Here is a 25,632-nt window from a genome sequence, read left to right on the forward strand (position 1 = left end):
CTTCAGGAAATATTTTGCTTTCCTTTTTCAATCGATAATTCAAATGAATCACAATTGTCAGTTTTCACGAAGTTGGAAAATCTATTTGCGGTGAGGCAGTCAATCCCATTGACAAACATTTGTTGTGTACAGCAATCCCTCCATTGTACTTATGGAATCTGTATCATAGATGCATTATGTCAAAATATTGATGAATTTAACCAACATGTAATCATTATAGATTGCAGAAGCTTTACTAATGTTGTTCTGACAATTTATCAAAATAAACAATCTATATACATGTATATGCTGAAGAACTTTAAAACCGCAACATTTTTCTTTTGAAGTGTTGGTCTTGTATTCCATTTCATTAACTTGAAGCATAACGTATTTCTGGTATATAAACTTTGATAATTAATTTTTCACGTCCATCAAATTATACAGTTATTCTTCTTCCATGAGAGGAAGGGGTAAGGGTAAGCTAAAATTCTGGTGTGATTCATTAATACCTGGCATGTCCACCCTCTGTGTGTATGACGGTGCGTAGGTGACATTCCATTGACTAGCAATGGTCTGAATGTTTCTTTAAGGAATATCTTGCCATCTTTCTGACAACGACCTATCTGATTATTCTGCATTATGCGGTCAAAGTTGGCGCCTGTCAACATGTTTACCAAGCTCATCCTAAGCATTAAGGTATGATAACATGACGAATCAATCAAGGACATCGGTTGTAATTTCTTTGAATGTATACCCTTTCCCGATCTCCAATATGTGCACATGCAATGTCCTGCTAAAAAAACTAATGTACAAAACTCTTATAATTGTGTTTTTTTCAGCGACGTCTGTAAATTCATTGAAATTCATTTTTATTGTGATTTTGTTGTAAAGCAATGCTTCATTTTATCGATGTAGAGGATGCATACAAGCTGCATGTAAAGTTGTGTTTTATTGAAACATTTGCTACAATTTGTGTTGCGGTTATACATTTATTTAGGTATAGATGAGTGTCATGGAGCTTTTTGTTCACAAAGTAATGCATTTTTCAAGTTGAAAACGATAATTGCACTTTGACGTCATTCGAGAGTTTATGTATATTGCGCACATAGGTTATAACGATGCATAATTAGATTTAGATGTAATCTTTGTTTCTGTGTTTGCAAGTTTTACCTCTGTAAATGTACATTTATCTAAACACACCTATATTCGTTATCTGTTACTCCATGCTTAGTTGTAATGATATTGTTCCTTGTTATGAGAACCATATCAACTTTTGAATGTTTTATGTTATGATTTGCTATATTTCAATTATGTTGTATTTTCTGTTATTATATTACCTAAATATACGAATTTGCATACTATTTTGTATCTATGTATCAGTTTTGAATCAATAGAAATAATCCGGAGACAATTGATCTATATCATATAACAGTGTAAATCACGGTAACATGTTTTATTAATATATTCATCTTCGCAAGCCACGTCTATTTACTCCGTTCTACTTCAGTTGGGTAGACAATGTACTCCTGGATTCAATAAGTGTGGCGGGCTACATTAAAATATATTTAGCTTATTTAATCAAAATAGACCAAGCTTTTGACATATTTATATCTGCTGCACAGTATCGCATCATCATATAAAAATTTGAAAAGTAAAGGTATCATATTTGTATTAAGGTAATTCCCCAGACCAAGTCAAATAACGTTAGAAACGTTATTCACGAGTCACGAACGTTATCGCACATTCAACGAACCCGATGACATTTTGGTGAATTTTGTTGACCGTAATAGGACTGATTGTTTGAAAGCAAACAGCATAAATTTAGAATTAAAAAACAACAACATACTAATCGCAATAATACAAACAAGCCGGTTTTATACAAGACAACGCTCGGGAGAGAAAATGCTTATAGTTATAGCCTATACATCGCGAAGTCGTAAACTCTCCATACACATTGCGTTATGACACACAGTCGTTCAGTAATTTCCGTGAGATTTCTGCAAATATTACAGATTATAATGTTAAATCGTGTTGCCAACTTTCAATGTATCTATTGTAGGCCATTTCCTTTGTGTGATTTCTGATCATTAAAATGACGGGTAGACATATCGAATCTCCTATAGGACAAAATGCAAATTTTTGTGTGCTACATGTACTGACAGTCACATATTTTTGTTATGTTTTCCTTATAATTTATTTAAACCTGAAAGAATACGATCGATGTCGTCGTGATCTAAATAAAATATATGTATTTAATCTAAAGCTATATATGACATTGTAACCCCCTTTGCAAAATTTATATATTCATTTACACGACAAAAATCGTGTTCGAGGCCCTCCGAATCCATAATAAATGAGCATGTACATGCATGTGCATATCTCTGCTGTGTCTACTGATTTCAGGGTGTTCAATTTAGATCATACGCTGACAGATTTATCACATATTTAGGGCCTATCTCTAGGCCTAGGTGTCGTACATTTGTGTTCTTGTACGTACAGTATGGATCATGGGTGTTGTAATGTAATTTTCTTTTATCTGAAACACTTTTCTGGCCGGACATGACCTTTACTGATGTTTTAATTAAAACGACTCGGAATGTACGCGGTAGTTACATGTCGTTAAGACTCACATCGCCTGGCTGTATCGTATTGTTAAAAACTACCAGAAACTAAAAATTACCATGGGGGCGAGGAATGTAGAATTCGGGTGTTTTAAAATATTCGATTTTCCCCAAATTTGTAACTTGAGCATAGGTTAGCATTCTCTGAATGAGCGTTAAAAATGTAAAAATCATTCTGATCTAAATCACTTTGTTCCAACTAGATCTGGCGACATAAGGACAAGGGACGTTATTGGCCAAATATGGCCGCGCTTCAAAAACTAACAATATTTTGCAGGTAGAAAAGCGACAATTTTCTCGTTTCATTCATATATAACATGTACCATTTCTTTTTTGTTGAATTTGCGAAAACAGCGTTCAAATATTGCATTGATAACTCTGACGCCGTCTTCAGACGATCGCTTTTTCGGTACAACGTCATCAACGTTGGGGGATATTCATTCCTCTGAATATCATGAAATATCTTTCTAAAAGTTATATATATATATATATATACTCATCTACAATAAAAACTGACACGAATGCACTTACATTAACGCCAATCATCCTGAGCGAGATTACATCAGCTTACGTATAAATTTATTTCAAGTTTTGATTGAATCACAGGCAATTGCATCGCTCGGGGTCGAATTCACTATGTAAAGAGTACTCTTTATATAGTAAATTCGACCCCAAGCGATGCATTTGCCTGTGGATTGAATGGTATCATAATGTCATTAACCTACAGATTCAATGTACATGAAAAAGATGCGATTTATATGTAAAATATAATTGTTGTTTAATGATACGTTGGTGTTTTCGGTACACATATATCCGTATGTAGACTTCCCTGTAGACGTTCACACCTTTTTATGAAACGCCCAAATTCTCAACATCCTGTATATAAACACCTGTGTTATTCCTACCACTCGTCGATACATTGTTGCATGGCACGTGCAGCACAATTTCACCAAATAAAAGAAGGGTCATGAACAACGACAATCACATGCCAGTAATTTCAAATTGATAAATAGCAGTTCAAAGAAATGTGTACCATAAGCAATGGTTTAATTTTAACATAAGGTTTTCAGTGTAATTAGGAATAGGTGATTAAGGTCAGCTATATACATGTACATGTTTACATTGGAAATGAATTTCATTATGTATTCATCTGTGAAGCAATGTGAGCAAAGAATCAAATTTTTATCACCTAAACAAATAAAAATTAAAAATATATTTCCTTTTAAACAAACCTTTAGAAAACTTTCATTAAGAAAATAATAAAATAAAATGTGGTCCTCTACCTAGAATGCCCATACTTCACATTCATAATAACACGTCCCCCTCCCCCCCCCCTCCTAAATTGATAAATACTTTATTACACGCATGTATTATTTACTAAATGTATATCAAACAGCTTTTTGTCTTTATATTTTTGTATACCACTGCATAATGGTGATGAGATCCAATAAATTGAATTGAGTACATGTACCGTAGTCTTGAAATATCACAAAGTATAGAGTTGACAACGATTGAAATAAAAATGCAGACGTTTTCTCGTTTATTCAGTGACTCACAAACTTGCGCGTCTTCTGAATGAAAGTTGTAAAACAAACGTACTAGGTTTGGGTCAGTTATAACATAATACGGGGGTAAAATTCATCTCATCTCCACTAGCAATGGGTTTTGGGTCAACTGTGCCTTTGTGTACGAATAATCTTGGCTAGCGAAGATGGAAAAAAATGCCTAGATAGTCCGCTTGCATTAACATGTATTATGAAGGTGAAATCGAAGAATTATCCAGTAAATCCAATGATGTTGCAGTATATATAGCATGTATTTATTTTATTTTTGACTGAGAAAGAGATAGACAGCTAAGCACGTAACATCGTTTTAGAGGGGGGGGGGACTAATTCATTAGTCCTAACCCGGACGAGCCGAAAAATTTAACATGTAAAGAAAGCAACATGGGAAATAAAAAAAAAAATATCAGAATGAAAGGGGATGGATAATTAATCAGAAAGATATTGTCCTTTCAAGATTCTCTCTCTCTCTCTCTCTCTCTCTCTCTCTCTCTCTCTCTCTCTCTGCGTGTGTGTGTGTGTGGTGTGTGTTGCTTTCATTATCTTATGCATCTAAAGATTAAATTAAAGATTTTAATAATCGTTAGCGAATGTGAATAAAAGCAAATAATCGTTAAGTTATTTCTGTTTATATTGATATTAGTCTTTTTTTCATGAACTAGTTGTATTTGACACCGAAGATTTACATCCTTAAATATTGATTACAAGCACGTAGAATCGGAGAGTGTGTAATTTAAAAGCTTGAAAGTTAAGGATTTAGCCTTGTAGCTTGTAGCGACCTACCCACAGCACGATTTAAGAAATTGAAGTCGGAAGGGGGAATTGAGACAGTTTCAGACTACTACACCCCCCCCACCCCCACACATTAAGCACTATTTTTGTTGTTTTTTATTACTTGTCAAGAACTTTACACAACTTAACCGACAACATACCCCTTTTGATACATTGAAAAATATAAGTAATGTTAGCACGGGGCTCTATAAAGTTCAATCTGCAGTTTGGTTATACTTCGTCATTTTTCAAAATTTTTAAAAAATGTTTGTCGGGTTAGCGGTACTGTAATGTATGACTAACAATGACCTGTGTATAACTTGTACATTCCATGCAAATTAGAAGGGGTTTTCGCATCAGTAGAACAATGGGGGTCACCTAATCCGTGTATTTGAAATCAACAGAAGTGCTTAGCTTCTTGTGGAAAGTGTGAAATATATTGGGTCGGCGCGCAAGATACCCGTGATCTTACACTAGATCTGATATCGCGCCGACCCAATAAATTTCACACTTTTCATAAGAAGTCAAAACCCAAACTAGCTAACCGTAATTTAGTTATACTGTGACAAAGACCCTAGGGATTTGCATGGTATATACTTATTATACAAAAATCATTGCATTATCCAGACACTCCCGATGAACATTTTTTTTATGAAAACCTCTATCAAAGTACATTGAACATAAGTCTCGGTCAAATGTAATTAACTCGGGATTTTAAAAATAAATCATTCGATGGTTTGTATTTTTGCTTCTATTAATTATGTAATAAATTAATTCCAATTTTTTAATCATCGACAATGCTCTAATTTCTATATTGGATCAAGTTATATTTGTCAAGATGCATATTAACACAATATAATGGAAGTAATTATGTTAAACAGCGCATTTGTCAGAGAGAGAGAGAGAGAGAGAGAGAGAGAGAGAGAGAGAGAGAGAGAGAGAGAGCACATTGGTAAATATTAAATATCCCTATCACATGTTGTACATGTATGTTTTTCATTTACTGAATATACTAATTCGCATTCAAAACAGGAATTGCCTGCAAGTACGCATTATTTAAACATAGAATTTAGGAATATTTTAAGGAAGAAAGAAGACTAAAACAAAAAATTTCAAAACCAGGTTTTCTTAAAAACATAAGATATAGTGTTTGGTATCGTTGGAATTGGCTCAAAATGCTGGAAAATAAAATAAGTATCGGGGGGGATATTAACGTTTTTTTCTTTTCTTAAAATTCCACCCTTATCGTGATTATTTGGCCTGCAGCACATTTTCACATCTCCCGCAAGGCGCCGTGGCCAGAACAAAGCTCTTAGCAGCTGTGTGTATTCGCAAATAACACACACCGTGGAACACGGAAGCACAGTGTATCTCCGTGGATTTTCTCTACAATGTCGCACTTTGCATCACCGCAATATTTCCTTTCCAAGGAAAATGCTATATAACGCAGATTCATACTGGAAAACTGACGATTTCCGCATTCAGTCTTTTTCAAAATTCATATTGTTTGCAGCCAACAACCGACACCATATTGATAATGAAAGAAGATTATCAATGGATAATCAAACATGCAAAATATAAATCTGGTTGTTGCATGCAAAAGTGTTTGTTTTTAATAAAGTTTATTCATATCTGATCAAAAATCAACAGATTCCGCTAAACGACCCAACTTTAGCGCACAATCATGACGTCATAATAAAATATTACGTCATTTTCATGTAAGTGGGATAATGATTACGTCCTAGATGAGTAAATAAAACAAGTAATTAAGCATGGTATGAAAGTTGAAAAAATACAGAAATTATCGGCGGTATATAGTCAATAACGTCCCTTGTCCTTTTATTCTTTAATCTATTGTGACGTCATATCAGTGTTCATGTGACGTAGGCTATGGATTTAGTAAGCTCCATAGTATAATTGGGATTTTTCTAACTTCAAGCCCGATCCCCAAAGCTTACGGCAATCAATGAAAGTCGTTTTTATTTATTTGAAGCTTTAATGTTTTAAACTGTTTTTTTTTTTTAAAAACCGCCCTGTAATATTTCTTGAAATGGTAATTTAGCAATGTAAATGATGGATGAAACATGTTTGCAGAGATAGGAATTTTAGACACTATTTTCCAATATGCGTTTTTTCAAGGTTTTTAACCTAGAGGGGGTCATTGGGCTCTCAAATTATCCGATACCCTATCTACTTCTTATGTCAAATGATTGTTGGAGTGTAAAGGTAAAACATATTGAAATGTTTAAAAAATCTGAAGGTTTTTGAAAACACAATTTTCCGTATATGGTAGGCTATGATTAGTCAAAATTTAACTCTATACGTGCATTTTCATCACCTTGAAACCAAGAACATGGTTCAGTAGATGAAAAATTATTGAAAACAGTCAACTGCAATACATTTTCTTCAATTCATATGAAAGAAACATATTTCTAACATTTAAATAAAGACAGTGCCTTAAAATGTATGTGTATTAACACTGCTTGTTTTAAAGTGATGTGTTCTATTTTTAGAAGTGGCTGTACTCTGGGAAAGGCCGCTAAACATATTTTTCTTCGGGAATTTGGTCAATATACATCCTTTACAAAATACATGCAAATTTTGATAGAAATATGTAGGTTTTTCAATACTAAGATGTGGTATGGAGAATTACCTTAATACATGGTTTGTATGAATTGTAGGTTTATAATTTTCATACTTTAGATATGAACTTGTACTGCTTATGTTTTTATGATATCATTACGTACATGCCGTAAATATTATAATTGTTTATTAATATTTTTTTTTCGATTTCAAAAGAAAAGAAGGCGGAAAACTCATTGTAACGATTGATGGAAACATTGTGCTGACATGGCAGCCATAACGTGGGTTAAACTACATAACCCGGGTTTTTCCTGTATTAGTGCATTGTTCAATTTGTATAATATGTGAAGAAAAGGATGGCGAAAATAGCATATGTTATGTGATTCATGGGTTCATGTAGATGTCTTAGTAGCTATAAGCATTCGACACACTCCATCATTAAACACTTGGTTGTTTGTTTGTTTTTTAAATTTTTGTAGCTTACTTTATGAAATTGTGCGTAGATAATGTTTAATTCTTTTTCTGTCTTCTTTTAATTGTTTTTCTCATCATTTCTTAAAGATTGTTTTATATACATGTAGTCAAGTGTAACTTATACGCATCTCGTACTTTAATATATATGAAGGCATATGCGTATTCACAATAAATAACAATCAATTTCATGAATGTGTTTGCTATAGGTGTATATACAAATACTCCTAAAATATATCTAAATGATGTCTGATAAACATTTAATATTTGTGTTTTATGCGAAGAAAATAGTGAGAAATAATCCATATTCGTGTGATTCATAGGTTAAATTCACTGTCCGGGCAACTGTTTTACCACATTTTAGTGAATAATTGAATGTAAAGACTTCACTATTGTTTTTGACATTTTGAGAATATCACTAGACAATGCCTTAATTTCAATATGAACTGTCAAGGAAAACTTTATAGTAGTTAAATGGTTAAAGAATGTATCCATTTATTGCAACTTTGGTATATCTGACTGATGTTTGTTTTCCAAACCAATATGGCATCTTTGCATGAGCCAACTTCCGTAGGAGAACGACGTGGTTCATTCGTCTCCTGACTGTTTCTGGCAAGTGCGTTTTAGATTCACATTTTTAAAATTTTCACAATCGGCATTCTTCCATGAATGACATGATACTACCACCCGATAAGGTACGTTTCTAGGCTTATTTAATTGTTCGTTATCTTCACGTTTTCATGTTTATAGTTGTAATTGCTGTATTTTAGCCGAGTACATGTTTGCATCATACATTTTCTTAGGTGAAACACATATATTTAGAAATGTATTATTGTCCATCTTTTTAAATACAATTTGTCATTGGTCCACATACGTGTTTTTGATTCTGTGTTATGTAATGGTACTCACTAGGTTACTGCATCAGTTTTGTCATAATCAATCTATCCATCAAATAGTCCAGGCTCATTTCTTACCGTAAAATGAAAACCAAATTCAGAGATTTTGTAAAAAAATAAATAAAATATGGGGGTATATTCAGTATAAAAGCATTAAGGGTGGCTAAACGGGGAAGACGAAGGTTATGCAGACATCACAATAGCAGTACGTTTAATCTGTGGACGCCTTGATTATCATGAAAACATAAACTTGTGCTTTCTGATTTATTATCGCTTAATAAAATTACCATAAAATAATGTCTTGCTGTTAGATGTTCAATAGTAAGAAAGTCCGACAGACTCATTTTAGAAACAATGAAACACATCTAACTCGTTATAACGTTTCACAAAACTGTCATATCTTAAGATAATCTTAAGATTGTTAGAAAACTAAAGACATCCAGATACTTGTCTTAAGTATATACTGAACTATGTTGTGCTTAGAAATAGGTAGATTGTTCGGAGGGAACGCGGTTTCAGGGACAGAAACAATATATTAGACTACGTGGAGGATGTGGACATCGTTGATAAGCTTCGTATACCGCGACATGTGCTATTTATGATGAACTCAATATTCGTGTAGAATAGCCCACAGTCAACATTTTTCCTACTTTCGTTGTTTAGGCATATGCACGTTTTCTTCATGTCTTCCCCCGATCGGACATACTCTGTTGAATGCACAGTATTTTAAAAACAAATGTCTTTTTTCTCCACCTCGTCAAACAATTCTGATAATTCAGCGACTGAAAAGTTTGGACATCGTTTCATAGACATCTTAAATCCGTTGACACCGATTTGTCAGAGTGCATGCACATGAACTTCGTATCCGCTTTGTGGTCACAAGTAAGCATATTCAAATATCATTCATTTATTGTTTGTAGACACGAAAGCAGTGTTGGGTAAATCTATTTCTTCGCGTTTTTTATGTTTCGGTTAGTCAGTGTTTGTTTTCGTTCTATTTCATTGCATTCAGTTAATGACTTTTCCACATAGGAAAGCCTTTGCACCCGGTATACATGTATAGTTGAAAACGCGCATGCGTTTTGTTCGATTAATGTGACATTCGCTATAAATTTGCTCAAGCATTGCCTATGTCATTGGTTTTCCCTACCCACCTACACCCTCGTTTACTGATTTTTTATTTTTTTTTGTATTCAGTATATTATTTTGTTAAATACAACAAGTGCGGCGTTGCTAACTTGTAACAAACGCATCAATCATATTGTCTTTTTTTCTTTATATTTCAAACTAATTAAGCAAATATTTCATTATCGGAGGAGAGAAATGGGGAGAAAAAATCAGACTTTAATACACATGTAGTGCTTCTATAAAAATAGCATTCAATGTTTTAATTTTTTTATCGCAATTTCTGAATTTAATCACTACTTTGTTAAAATAATGTAGTGTATCCAAATGGAAGTACATAGCGAAAAAAAAAAACCGTTACAATATCTTTAAAAAAAAACAAGACGTATTTGTGAAACCCTATATCCCAAGTGGCAATACATAACTTTATATAAGACAAAAGGTCTGGTCAAGGGAAATACAGGTAAGACATGTAACTATACCTCTATCTCTCAACATTTTAAAGCTATAAACAATGTTACACTTTAAATTTAAAGTTTTGAAGTTTGAGTCAAACATAAAGATGAAGGTCACAAGGTCACTGGTCATGAAATTAAATGAAACATATTATCATAAGGAATCTAAAATTAAACTAAAATTAAATATCCTACCTTAAATGATAAAGGATATATTGTCTACGTAAGGTTTTCAAGATAGTGGGTGAAACTCAACGGTTAAATCCACGAGGCCGCACAGTTTGGTACTATAAAAGAAATGTCGTGTGATATGGAATAGAGAAATAAAGTATGACATCCCTTTCACTCATCATTCAAACGTTATTAGCAAAGTCATTTTTTTTCAACGTTCAAAGATAAAGGTCACAAGGTCAAACGTCACGGAATCAAATGAAAATATTTCGCATTAAAAATATACACATTAATACAAAAGATGAAAGTCTTATAAAATAATTCAATAAATACTGTCAAGGTTAGGTTTTCATAAAAGAAGGACAAACTCCAATTTTATAGTCACAGGGTACCCACTTCAGTACGAGGGCGAGTCAATAAGTAACCAGCCTATCTCATTTCCGATTGACGGAGATGGTCAATATTTGCATGCCTTGTTTCAACACATGTTGAATACCTGGGTACAGAATTACACACGTATTGAATCATTCCTTTATAACATATTGAATGTCAAACATGGTTAGTGATGCTAAAGCATCTAAATGTCGAATTAAAGGCCACAGCAGGATATTTGTTCTTCTCGCATATAAGTTTTTGAATAAATTTTGCTTCATATGAATATAGAAACAGGTCAACTAACAAAGGAACAAAATTCGTGCACATATGAATTCCAACAGACTGTTGGAAAACCTGATCACCAAAGACCACGAAGATATTTTCAATGTGGAACTGTAGCATATTTTTTATTTCAACTTCAGAGTACTTGTCAGTGGAATCAGAGTTGTTTTTAACAAAGTAAGTTTTTGGATGACTGCATGTAAAACTTATACGGTACCAATTTTAATGCACCAGATGCGCATTTCAACAAATAATGTCTCCTCAATGATGCTCAACCGAAATGTTTGAAATTCCAAATAACAATAAACTTGTTAGAGCCATTATAGAGAAAAATAAAGTGCCAAAGAAGTGGAGTCAAATTCGTCTAAGGATAAGAACTAATGTAACATTCTGTATTTCATGAATGATTCAAGGTAATGTGGACGACGAGGTGATAAGACGCACCTGGAGTAGCTCCTAAGTAAATCTGAACTACCTGTATACTGTGTAGGTAGTGTGCAAATTCAGAATTGGATTATATGTAATTAAAGTCACAATAAAGTGGATCAAATGATGGATGTCAGCCCAAGTACCAGCTTGTTTGGATCTATAATCGCATCTTTTATTGGATAAAAAACCCTGATTAATTGACAGTGATAATGTTAGAGTAAGTACAGATAGAGGAACCGGTATGTCCCCTATTCGTAAATTACTACAGCTATATGACGTGTCCTCTATTTAAAACATCATTATTCAGGCTGGAGGTAACTATGTTTCAAATCAACACGACATGGAAGCCATAGAGAATGACTTTTCCGAAATAAAAACGGATCTAAGGAGGAGGAATCCAAATATTTATATCTACATATATGTCACAATTAATGCATATATTTCCCGATTATAGCTACATAGATGTTAGGATCTTAATCCTTTTCAATAGTTAAATATCTAAATGTGTTTCCATAGTATGCAAATCGTTCACCAGGTGTTTTGTTCACTTAAATCCCGTGTAGTTAGTTTAGGTGTAGCAATTCCCGGGTGCGGACGTGTTTATCCGCATTGCTGTTCATGTATTTCATCTAGTAATAGTCATGTAGTTTTAATACCTTGTGACCAGAGTCCACTACTTCTGAGGTAAGTTTACTCATTACTTCAGTATTTTTATTTCACATTTATTCCTAAAATGACCAACGTAAAAAGTTCTTTACACTTTATATTTGGATTTACTGTGATAGTTCTTGTGAGTATGCAGTACATTCCTGTACTATTTGTTTCAAATGTAAATGTATCTACCTAATCGTAAATGTACGGTGTACTGTTAATGTTAGAGTATTGGGAAACGTCCAGAGTACGCAGTAAAATGGTATTATAGTAATCAAATTCTTAGAGTTGGACATATTGTAATAGTTCGTTCAAAAAATAGGCGGACATATTGTGACACTTTGAAAAAAAAATGAGCAGACATATGATGCAGGTGGACATATAGTGACAGTTTCGTCCAAAAGTGGGCGGATATTTAGTGCAGACGAACATATAGTGACTACTTGGTCCAAAATTGGGCGGACATACAGTGCAGGTGGACATATAAAGACTCAACGTATGTATATTGAGTGACCCCTCCCACACACACACACCTATACACACACAGCTTTTGCTTTTCAATAGTAGTGGTTATGGATTGATACGAGGAAGATTTTATAAGCTGTTTAAAGCATAAAAATTATCTTAATCATCCACCCACGTTTAGGATTTTTACGACCGTGCAAAAAAGAGGACTGCAAAGTAAATTGTGTTAGTGAATATATCAGATAATGCAACAATAAAGATCTACAGGACTTACGGCAGTCAATGGGAGTAAAAGTTCGGGTCTTGTGATATCAACGCTAGAATCTGCATGATTTGAATGGTTTGAAAAACATAAGTAATGAGATATATCGGTAAAGTCCTTTATACCCACGAATCGGTCTACTGTCGAAGTTGTTCCTTCGATGTCTATATTTTATTTTATTTGGTCATTAGATTTTATTTCGAATTTCCCAAAAATTGGGCTTGAGCATCACTCAAGAGACATTAGTTATCGAAATGCTCATCGGGTGCATCAAAATTGGTACCGTATAAGTTTTACATAACGACCCCTGGGTCGAGGTATCTGCTGGTGGACTTTTAGTCCCCGTGGGTCTCTACAGCCCAGTAGCTAAGTACTTCGCTACTAGCTCGAAAATACGGATGTATATTTAATTGCTGGGATAAAATTTAGAAATTCATTTGAAAATTAAGGATTATCTCCCTCACGCATAGATCAATCCTTGGAAGAATTTGGCTCCAGTTTTTGGCACTCCTTTTAGCTCTTACAAGTTTATTGTTATTTCGAATTTCCAAACTTTCGGCTTGAACATCAATGAAGAGACATTAGTTGTCGAAATGCGCATCTGGTTTTTACTTTTCGTCGAAATATTGTGTTGTAGTCATCAATAACAGTTGTAAACAAAATACAACAGACGATGTAATAAACAGGAAGTAAACATTACTTTGCATTCTGGGATTGGTACTAATGTCTGATGTTGGTTTCATGAGAAGTTCGATAATTCATGTCACATTAACCAATGTGAGTTTAATAAATAGTTCATACAAAGGTGTTTGATGAACTTATTAACTAATGCCACCTAAAGGAATCAATAACTTATTAAGGTTAATGTTACATTGAATTTATGAATCGCGTTGTTTTTGTTAATAGTGATATTTTTATTAAATTCATTTTCCATAAATTATGAGACGTTACCTCGTTAACAACTAGGGCTCTTGTCAAGGGTGCATGTCGAAAAACAAATTTATCAGAATAATCATGCAAATTCATTGTGGAAATCACATTAATTTATTTTCATACAGTTTTTACAATGTTATATTAAATTGTAATATACATGCCGTTAAGAAATTGGAGCACAACGCTATAACGTATACTGTAATGTATGTGAAATTAAAGCAATGTAATTCAAAGTTACGAAAGATAATATTTAATTTTTTATAATTGAAAGTTAACTATTTTTTATTTCCTCTTTTTGATTCATTTACAAGTTGATAAAAACTAGCAGCACAAGTTATGTGTTGTTACAAGGTTAAGGTCATTTGGTAAAAGTGTGTATTGAGTTTAAAGACTAGAGCATGATGCTTATGTTATAGCCCTAGCAATGTTTCTCCTCTATATAAATATTTTCACGCAGTTTATCTGGGTCTCTGTTCATCTGCTTTTTGACAAAGTACATTGACAAAGGCTACTGGGGTTATTCTACGACGAAGTTCTTGCGCCGACTCCCTCTCACCTTCCTTCGAAAAATTGACAAAAAAAACCCGCAGACTAAGTGATAGTCTGTTTACCTTATGAAGAGATAAGGTCAGTTGATGTGTATTTCTTTTAGATAGGTACTTAATTCTACCCTTGGTGTACCCAGTGGTTCTTGTTTGTCCTACTTTTAATTTTGTATTTTTTGGTGAATTATGCAATTCATCACTCTTTCTTATCTTTAATTATTCATCTCAATGAAAAATACAATGGTGCATATATTTGAGACATAACTTCTGGTTAGTGTATGTGTAAGTGGTATACGACTTAATGCATTTTATGATGTTTCAATTTGTTGAATTGAAGTATTTCAAGAATTTCAAGATCGGCATCAGTATTGATTGAGAAAATTCCGCTGTATAACTGACTTTTAGCTGTATAAAAAGTAAATTAAACGGAAGTACATTTTCACAAGCGTTTATGTATATTCATTATGCATTATACCATTCAAGAAGAATGTCAGTGGAAATGTATCCCGTGGAGTCCTGTCCTGGGGATGGCGAATCGTGGCAGAAGGCTGGACTTGCATTGAAATGTTCAAATGACATCATCGGCAGGAACCTTTACCAATGTGCCCCTAATGAATATAAGACAGAGTTGGTCGAGTTCTGCTTGAAGGGATCCATTGGAAGATTTGAAGAAGGTAATTTTGTGATTTATATGTCTTTCCAAAATATTCAATATTTATGTTAATTTCTTACCATGGATTCCTCGTTTGACGTTTCTGAGGGACATTTGTATGTTTTTATTTTACTTTTCACACTAAATGATATACAATGCATCATAATTGGCCACTAAAACATGTATATTTGGTAACGAATATATTTACTTTGATGAAAATCTGGATACTGAATCAAGGTTAAAGACCCAAAACTAATACCCTAATGTTTCTTCACGGATAACTGGATATGGGCGCGGAGCTGATGTATGGTCATTGTTATTTACTTGGCCAAGAGATCAGGGTGCTGTGTATACTTTTGATGTACACGGGAAGGGTTTCAGGGCCGTCTGCAGTGTTTCTGCATGGTCATAGTGTTTGTATAATGGTTGTATCTTTATGGCTAGATGGCACATAATCTACACACCTCCCCCCTTTCTCTCATTTACTCTCAGTCATTGGCTCAATGAACAATGTCTTTTATAAATGTAGACCAATCATACATTGATACTATAAAATTATTGCAATACGTTACAAATTACAATAAGTTACAAGTTTTCGAAATTAATGGGAAATTATTGTTTGATTTCTGATTGTGTAATTTTATAATATATGTATATAGAGGGGAAAAATTGCAATTATATTAAAATTGCGTTGTCCATGGGTCTTTTAAAAAAACAACAACCAACAATTGAATTACGAGAAAATAGTAGTTGTGAACAAGTCATTCCCATCAAAACTCTAAAATACAGGGCTTCCTCAAGATCTAAAGAATGTATGTTGTTACTGGCTGTTATTGCTATCAAAACACCTCTCGGGGGTAGCTCTAGCTGCAGATGTCACTCCACCTGAGATATATTGTTAAATGTTTGCTTGACAGACGGCTAACAATCTGAGGGTGTTAACTTAAAGTTAGGTATTTAAGATAATAAGCTTAGGGAATGACCGTTCCTTGGCCACAACCAAACCGTCATTCGATTCATCCAAAGTTCAAACTTTGGGATATATTCTGTAGAGAAAAAGTGACTTCTTTACATATATAAAATTTGTTCAGCGTAGCGTAAAATGCTGAAAATGAAAGGGAAATGAAAAAACATAATATCTAAAAAGATGCATATATTTGCAGGTTTATGTGTGTACGCCTATCCTAGTAGGCACTTAGGTGTGAAGAACTGCACGACGTTTGTGACAGGATGTCCTGAAACGTCCTACAACAACAATGAAATATACAACCGTAAGCTCAGTATATATTATTGGATTGTGCTCTCTCTCTCTCTCTCTCTCTCTCTCTCTCTCTCTCTCTCTCTCTCTCTCTCGTTTAGATGAATATTTCACATTTAAATGCAACGTTAAGGAAACAAATATGCTAGGGACTTAACTAGACCTACATCCGGGACTATGTAAAATATCAAATGTTCGAGGCAATCCTGTTTTTCAAGACGAAAAAGCGGGTTCCATATGGACATTTAGCACGAAAACAACACAATGTTTAAGTTAACCCATTAAAGCTAAGGAACCTGCATGATTAAATATAGTAAGTTCCAGTGATGTATGTGTATATGTGTGTGTATGTCTGTATGTTCCTATGAATAATGAAGCCTTGTCAGTCAAGGATTTAGCTGGTGGTAAAGTTGTACAAGGTACCGTGGTTTGTGCGAAACTCACTTCAAGTGTCGCTTCCGGTGTTGAAGACGACGGCGTATACCTAGTATGTGATGTTACCAGAGCGATGGTCAAATGAAATGAAGTCAAGACTGACCATGTTCATCCCCATAGTAAGGCTTGATCATCTCACCAATTTGACCTCAGTGACACTTTCCTGTTTGACATTGATGGTAGTTCACATGAAAACAGCCATATAGTAGTGTTTCTCCACTGAAAACCAGTGTTGGTGACGATCCCAAAATACAGTCAGACAAGGACACCCTCGGTAGAGAGCAGTTACTGACCATGCAAAGTACGGTCCCTGATATATACCAACTTAGCAAAAAGGCACCTCCACCAGATGGAACCGACAGAGTTGGAAATTACTTCCAAACCAATAATGCTTATACGAAAATGACCACCATCTCAAACGACCCTAGATAAAGTGTAGCGTGTGGTTCGTAACATGGGAACCCCATTAGTGTATCGTAGTGATGTATGGACTTTTGCACACTCATGATAGCTCGCTGAAGTGTCATTAAATCTAGACTTGTACAGTAACATGGTTATGAGTCAGTTTATTGGCATAAGATGAGAAAGAATGTCTTTGAATTGTGCACATCAATCGTCTTTGCCAGATAAATTTAATTATAAAATTGCATCTACGCTTTTTCAACTTATTGCAAAAGATGGTTGAATATGAAAGGATTATGAAATTGAACGAATAATTTTGTGAAATTAAATATATCCTGATAAGTAATCCGGTGTTTCTCCAATCGACATTTTGCAAGCAGGATAAACTTGATGTTAAAGCTAGTTATGTAAGTATCGGTGCTCCTCTGTTTCCAGAACACAACCCCAATTTGAAAAGATGTGTTTCTTATTGTAAGTATCAATAAAATAATTCTACCTCAGAAAAAGTTCCTTGATTTTTTGTTAGTTTTACACAATTAAGACGATTATTTGAATGTTACTGAGAACTTTAGCTTATCGTAACACCCTCAGCTTTTACGTAAACCATCAAACAAGATTTATATAAACATTATTCTATTATGATAATTCATAAAAGGATTGGAAAACAGGCACTTCCTAGGTAAGTCCTCTCCGTATCAAACAAGATCAAATACTTACAAGATGAGGCTTATTATTACAAGAACATTAGGTTTGATATCAAACATGCGAAACACTTATCAAAGACAAAGACAATGTTATTTGTAAAAGCTCCATTAAAAGTGACGTCGACATGTTTTCTTTTGTAGATTTGATTTGATACCAGTGTATATGTATCAAGGTTTTTAAACTTAATAATCAAGTTTTCATCGTCATTCAAACTTTTTAATGGGGTGGTTGGTTCAATACATTTGTGATTACCTGACACCTGTGACCTAGATAAGGTTTTACACGTTCTGTTTTAGGTCAAAGGTTTTCATCTAACTATAAAGATTGTATAACATTTCATTTGCCTTTACACTGTAAGTTCTAGAAAAGAAAGTTCGAAGTGCTTCTTTTAAGTATAAATACACTGTAAATGTTGTTCTTTACACCACGCAATTGACACTCGATAAAGCACCGCTAAGCATTAATTTAGATTTATTAAACAAAAAAAGCGGATCACTTTAATTTTGGATTGAACAGCCGATTGCAATAGTTTCATTCTCCAATGAGAATTCAGCTCTTCATTAAACAAGCATCGGACGATGATATGGTATTCATATCGTAACTTAGTGATCTGTTATTGCTATATATTTTTTTCCAATTGTTTATAAATAAATCTCTGAATTGTCTTTGTGATTTATGTTTGCTAGTCACATTGGCATTCTGACCTATGATGTGTGTGACTGTCTGTGTGTGTTACTTTCGGTATGTTTTCATGCCTATTTTGTCTTTCTTCAAGACCCAGCATGTTTAGAAATCAATCGTGAAACAGGTTGCTACTTAGCGGATCCCACGTGTCCTCCTATTAACAAGTAAGTACAAAACCCAATATACCGAGAGATAGATCAATAGAGAGAGTGTGTACATTTGGAGAAATATGCTGATGTATACAAATTGTGAAATATATTTGTCGATCTCTCTAAGCCTGTTGATTTATATAGGGCTCATAACGGATGTGACCGGTCGACAGCTAATCAAGGGGATGCCTTGAAATAATCTGATCCCACCTCCTTTATGTCCAGAAGTCTTTGTTTTCCCAACTCTCTATTTTGTAATTGTCAAAGGAGTTATGAAATTGATCACTCTTCGTTATTTTCGCCTTTTCTGCAGATAAAATATACATTCACAACTTTGTTGAAAGTAACAGTCAGTATCAAGGCTCGAAATTAGCGAGAAATGCTCGCAAATTGCGAGTAGATTTGAAAAATAGCGAGTAAAAATAGTGGACACTCGCAAATCTTAGCGAGTGGGGATTTACAAACCATGATCGTATCGTATCCGTTTTAAGCCGCGATGCGCCATTCGCTTTTCTTAAACTTGCACTCAAAATCATACAAACGCTTACATGAACGAATGATTTCAACAACCGTTTCTATCCGGATTTTCTTTTATGATTTTTTAATACACTCGGCGTCAAACAAATGCTTTAGAGGTCGGACATCGCATTATAATGAAAAATATAGACCTGTTTACTTATAGGGGTGATTAAATTGACTTGGTAAAACATAAATTCCGATTTCTTGTTAGATAAATGAATAACAAAAAGCTCATACTTGGAATTCAAGTCTTCCGGTAGTTAATTTAATCAGAATTTTCTATCTACATTAATTCATTTTCACACTGAGGTCGGGTTGTAGTCACGACACGAGTGCACTGCTCACCGAATAGGCGATTTCCCAAAACAAAAACAAACAAAAAATCATGGGACTCGTGATCGTGCTGCTTATAAACCACGAGTCTGGGATTCACTTTGAAAAATTACTTGTGACAACCCTGACGTGGCATGCAATTGGAAGACATTGGATCTATACCTGCAGTAAACAGGTTGTGAATATTAGAGGTGCGATGGTCAAGAGACCTAAACATTGCATCATATGACTTACGTAAATTAGTGTTTTGTCCAAACGATGCCTGTTTACCCACTAGGCTAAGTAATGGTGGGGAAAAGCATTGATTAAAAAAAATATGAAAAAAGAGCACTGCTTCATTATTTTTAATTTAGCTTGTAGGTTTTCATTTTATCCTGTGGATCTTTTACGACCCCTGAGTATATAACCCGAATATCCAGTCTGAGTCAACCTTTCATAAGCATGGGATATTACTACTCTAAAATCATAATGTAAAAGTATCATCGGACAAATCTATAAATAGCATTGAAAGTGTTATGCTCTCCAATACACCCACTCAAACTTTACAAAATAATTTTATATTATGAGGGTTGTTCAAAATGTTCATGGAAACACGGTATCTTTCTCTTCATAATTAACGATTGAGATAATTGTGTGAAATAATATTGTGATGTAGAATATTAAAATAAAATATACGAACTTAAGAACACTGTACGATAGTTAGACATGTTATCAGCGAAGATAGTTTGCAGTTACAGGTTGATCACTCTTAGTCCGACATAAACTGATGACAGACAACACATATATTTGTATATATCCTTGTCTTATCAATATCGCACAAATAATATAGAGTTTTGAATTGAGTTTGAAAGACCTCAAAATCAATTCCATTGACTTACAAATACCTTTACATCATGGATTAAGTAACGGATGAGGTGAAACAGCAATTAGAGTTGGTTCCCTTTTTCGTGGTCAGTTAAAACACGTTTACTGTATAAAAGTTCAAATCTTAAACATATACTCCACAGACGATGATTTCTAAATAGGTTTAATAGGTCCTTTTGTTTTCCTCTACGAAGAATGTCGAAATATCAATTCATGTTTAGTCCCCATAACGAGCATGACAAGAAGTACTCCTTAATCAATAATGATAAACAAAGTGGACAGGTCTTAACACAAAGGACAACATTCCCTTTAGGTCTCGTGCTTTCCCAGTATATAAATGAAGTGACAATATTTAATTCTGTTAGAATCTTGATATTTTTATTAAATGGAAGGAAGCTATGCACGAGTTTCACTGAAGAGACATTATTTATCGAAATGCGCATCTGGTGCATCAACATTGGTACCGTATACGTTTTACATTATGACCCCTGGGTCGAGGTATCTGCTGGTGGACTGTTAGTCCTCGAGGGTTTCTACAGTCCAGTAGCTAAGTACTTCGTTACTAGCTTGAAAATACGGATGTATATTTAATTTTTGGGATACAATTTAGAAATTAATTTCAAAATTAAGGATGATATCTCCCTCATGAATAACTCTGATCCTTGGACGAATTTAGCTCCATTTTTTTTTTTGGCACTCTAGTTTTCTTTTTAGCTCCTACAAGTTTATTCTTATTTCGAATGTCCTAAATTTTGGCTTGAGCATCACTGAATATACATTATTCGTCGAAATGCGCATCTGGTGCATCAAAATTGGTACCGTATACGTTTTACTAAGTACATATATTTTGCAGATGTGATCGATATTTTTGATATATGTTGTTTACTCGGCGTGATGAAAGGTTATGGTATTGCTAATACATGTACCTAAACACGTTATCAAGAGCATCTTCATTCAAAGATACCACCGCTGAAAAATAAAAACCTGAAATAAAAAATATGTATAAATCTTAATGTTAATCCAATACAGAAATAGTACGGAGAACTGTCAACATGCGTTTCGTTCAAACCCTATATTATATCGTGATGTACTAAGTATATCTCACAAGTGTTCACCAAATATAAAAATAAATAAATAAAAATAAAGACACTTTCTCTTCATTTCTCGGACTCTTGATCAAATTTGCCTTATGGAATTTCCACCCTTTTGTGACGTAATAAGAATGTGCAAAGTCAATGATTTAATAAGATTTATGCATAACAGGAACTTAAATTTTTGTTGGAGTTTTTTTCAAAAGTTATCGTAAAAAATCTTGTTAATCATAAAATATTTCAAAAATCTAGCCCGGTTTTCATTAAATCATTTATCAAGTCTATTATGCAATAGATTTTCTTTATTTTTCAAATACATTTTGTATATTTTTTAACAAATAGTTTCATGAAACTGTTATACATACCTTTATACTGTTACAACCAGTTTTTGTGAAATTTTGATAATGTTGTTCAGGAAAAATTTCAATTTTATGACGTTGATAACAGGTATATTGTGCTAATTGATAAAAATGCGATCCATACCGCAACATACTTATTTTATCATTTTCATTTGTAACTAATATATAGTATCTGAAGATTCAACAATCAATTGTAAGATTGGACCTATAATTCTAGAAGAGTGGAATTAGTTTACAAAGCACGGTTTGTGAAAATACATGTTTACATACTATACGTGTAAGTCTTTATGTTTTGGTTAATTATATTACAGGTAAAATAATGAAGCAAACAATCTACCTGTAATATATAGATAGTTTGATAAAGAAAGTAAAATCAAACTAGTACATTCCACTTTGCATATGATATAAACATATATAATCATTTGTTTAGAATACTAGGTTCAGAAACGTTAACTTATATCTGATAATGATATGACACATAACAAAATCAATTTATTTAAATTTAGTGCATTGGTAAATAAATAACATATGCATGCATTCCGTATGTATCGAATACACCGTTTAAAGTACTCGTTGAAGGTTTATTTATGTGGATTATACATCCGAATTACGTGCTATCGTCTTTTGTATAGAGCAAGCTACTCCAGGTAGGTCATCGATTTCAAACAAGTCTCCATAACGGAGAGGCATCTAGATTTTGCAAAGCTTTTATTTTCAAATTATCGACGACATGGGCTACGTTTATCGTCATATGAAATTATAAAGTTTTTGATAATGTACAACCATAGCCTAGATTGAACTGTAACTATTATCGTCCATATATTTCCAGATCTGCAAAAATATGGACAGGGACAAATTCCTATGGGAATTTTAGCTAATGGGGAAACCCAAAGCTGAACTCAATGTTATATACCGTTTGTGGAGAATTCATGCGCCGTGTAACATTTAGAAGTACCGATGTTAATGAGTTAAATAATGTAACTTTTAACATGACACAAGAAAAAAACCCACATTTTTACAAATATATTTGGGGCCATTTCATATAACCATTTCACTTCGTCCTTTGAAATTTTGTCTTAGCACAATGTCAAAGAAGATCGTGGATAGCGGCGTTTTTCTTTTCTCCAATTGATTTCAGATTTGTGTGATGAAATTCATTGTTAATAAAAATCGAAGCTGGTTATAAATGTTTTCCGTTAATTGAAATGAGAGAAATACAGTTTCAAATCGTCAGATACCATTCATAGTTCCAACGGTCTCGATTGAAGTCAGCATTTCATAAATTATATGGACGTTACAATGATCTAGTTCGACAATACAACATATCATTGGGTCAAATGCTGTCTGACGCGTTTCATTCCGATTGTTAGGCCGTTCTTGGGACACTGATTTTGACTACGGATAACTCCGTTTACCTGATCAGGATATAGAACTCGCGGCGGTTGTGACCGGTCTAAAGGGGATGCTTACTCTTCCTAGGCACCTGTCCCCACCTCTGTGTGTCCAGGAGTCCGTGTTTACCCAAATATCTATTTTGTATTACTTTTAGGAGTTATGAGATTGATCACTGTTCGTTATCTTCACCTTCCATAGTAAACATGTTGCAAACGTTGTTATTACGTTATTTTGAAGTCAGATGTAAGGTGAAGATAACGAACAGGGAACAATTCATTGATTGAATTCAGATGTAAATATTTTTAAACACATCTCTGAAAATGCACCCCTCCCCCTTCAAAAATCGACATCAGCCATCCGAACGGAACAACGTGCGATAAAAACATATGTTGGTTTGTTGTATAGTATTCGCTCGCTCGGGAATTTTTCACTCATATGGATACGTCACCGTTTAATGTAAAGAGGTGCAAAACTCCGTCCCATGCTTTGGTACTTACGGTCTTTGAATTGAAAGATACCGTTAACGTGAAACGCCTGGTGTCATGCGGTCTCATCCGAAGGATCGTGAGGGGTGGGAGGGGGGGCACTGATAAAGATGAAACATATAGGAAGTATCAAATGCTATTTGGTCTATATATGCAAGGTGAAGATAACGAACAGTGATCAATCTCATAACTCCTACAAGCAATACAAAATAGATAGTTGGGCAAACACGGACCCCTGGACACACCAGAGGTGGGATCAGGTACCTAGGAGGAGTAATCATCCCCTGTTGACCGGTCACACCCGCCGTGAGCCCCATATCCTGATCAGGTAAACGGAGTTATCCACAGTCAAAATCAGTGTGCCAAGAGCGGCTTAACAATCGGTATGAAACACGTCAGACAGCATTTGACCCAATGCAAGGTTGTATTGACGAACTAAATTGTTATAACGACCATAGAATTTGCGAAATGCTGACTTCAATCGAGACTGTTGAAATCCCTGTACCATCAACTTGTTTGTCAGTAGCTTACCTCGATTTAAAAACTGACTATACCCAGAACAAGCTCTTGCATATCGAATCAGTTGAGATATATAAACACCATATGCAGGTGATAATGGAATATTGCTACATAAATGTGGGTAGTTGACGATGGAGAAGCTGAAATCATCCCGTTTGTCATACAGTTGAGTTGTTAGTTTGCCGTTAATGTCTACTTTCAATAAAATATATAAGTATGAAGCAGAAGTGGACGACTCTGTGGTGTCCTTTATTTCGAGCTCACAGGGATATATCAATTCGACATATGAATGAAAGTTATCATTGCTTCAATGATCAAGCTCTCAATTTCCAGGAAGGTTCTCGTTTCTGTTCCTTTTAGAAACTAGTGTCTTCCTGAGAAAAAACATATTGTTTTAGTATCTAGTGTGAGGTTTTTGTTTTTTCCAGGACACTAGTGACACGTCATGGAAGTTCTGTGTCGTATACGGATGGATTGGGGAACGTGACGTTAGCCACAACAAACTTCACAAATCCTAGGAATTCGAATCCCCAGGACTCTGTCAATGTGACTGCCGCGGTGGTATCCTCGATGTTGGTCACCGTAGTCGTGATTGGAATAATTATGTTTTTCTGGTGTAGAAGAAGGATACGGGGGAGGACGAATCAGGAGTATAGGGAAGGTAAATACACTGTTCAGCTATCGAATTGAAATGTGTTAAGTCTGTTTATTAATTGTTCATCCCTACGATAATTTTTCACTCCTATCTAGATATCACTAGCTGTTTGTGAAGTGTCATCATCTAGACCTACAAACATGACACTAAGGGAACACAGCGATGGGGGTTCTGTATAGTGTTAATATTTACTCTGTAAGCATATACATTCTCTGTAAGCATCAACATATCCAATATAGGGATGGATAGATACCCTCACCAATTTTGCTGAAATTTGGCATATAATGATTATTTGACACCCTCTCATTGAGGTACCGTTGCCATGATACCAAGAACACCTTGGACATAGCTACCAAGATGTTTAGAAATGTTCGATTTTGGCTTGTCTTTGATTAAACATAAATAAATTACTTTTACTGTAGTACAACTTTCTCTATTTCTAGCTTAAAGATTAGGTCAAACATAACAAATAGATAATAAAACATAAATACATCAATATTGGATTACTTCTTGTTCCTGGAGTTTTGACAGTTCGACTATTTTTAAAAAAA

At 34.3% G+C, this 25,632-nt stretch overlaps 1 protein-coding gene across 1 annotated transcript; it reads left to right on the plus strand.

Annotated features, from left to right (window-relative positions):
* Positions 1-12,291: 12,291 nt before the first annotated feature.
* LOC125676178 (uncharacterized) lies at positions 12,292-25,500 on the plus strand. The gene is made up of 6 exons (XM_056159310.1): positions 12,292-12,404; positions 15,060-15,250; positions 16,392-16,499; positions 18,804-18,876; positions 24,855-25,087; positions 25,177-25,500. The coding sequence occupies exons 2-6, from the start codon at positions 15,064-15,066 to the stop codon at positions 25,194-25,196; spliced, it is 621 nt and encodes a 206-aa protein (XP_056015285.1). The 5' UTR covers positions 12,292-12,404; positions 15,060-15,063; the 3' UTR covers positions 25,197-25,500.
* The last annotated feature ends 132 nt before the right edge of the window (positions 25,501-25,632 follow it).

This window comes from Ostrea edulis, chromosome 3 (genome assembly GCF_947568905.1).
Source record: "Ostrea edulis chromosome 3, xbOstEdul1.1, whole genome shotgun sequence".
Taxonomy (NCBI): Eukaryota; Metazoa; Mollusca; class Bivalvia; order Ostreida; family Ostreidae; genus Ostrea; species Ostrea edulis.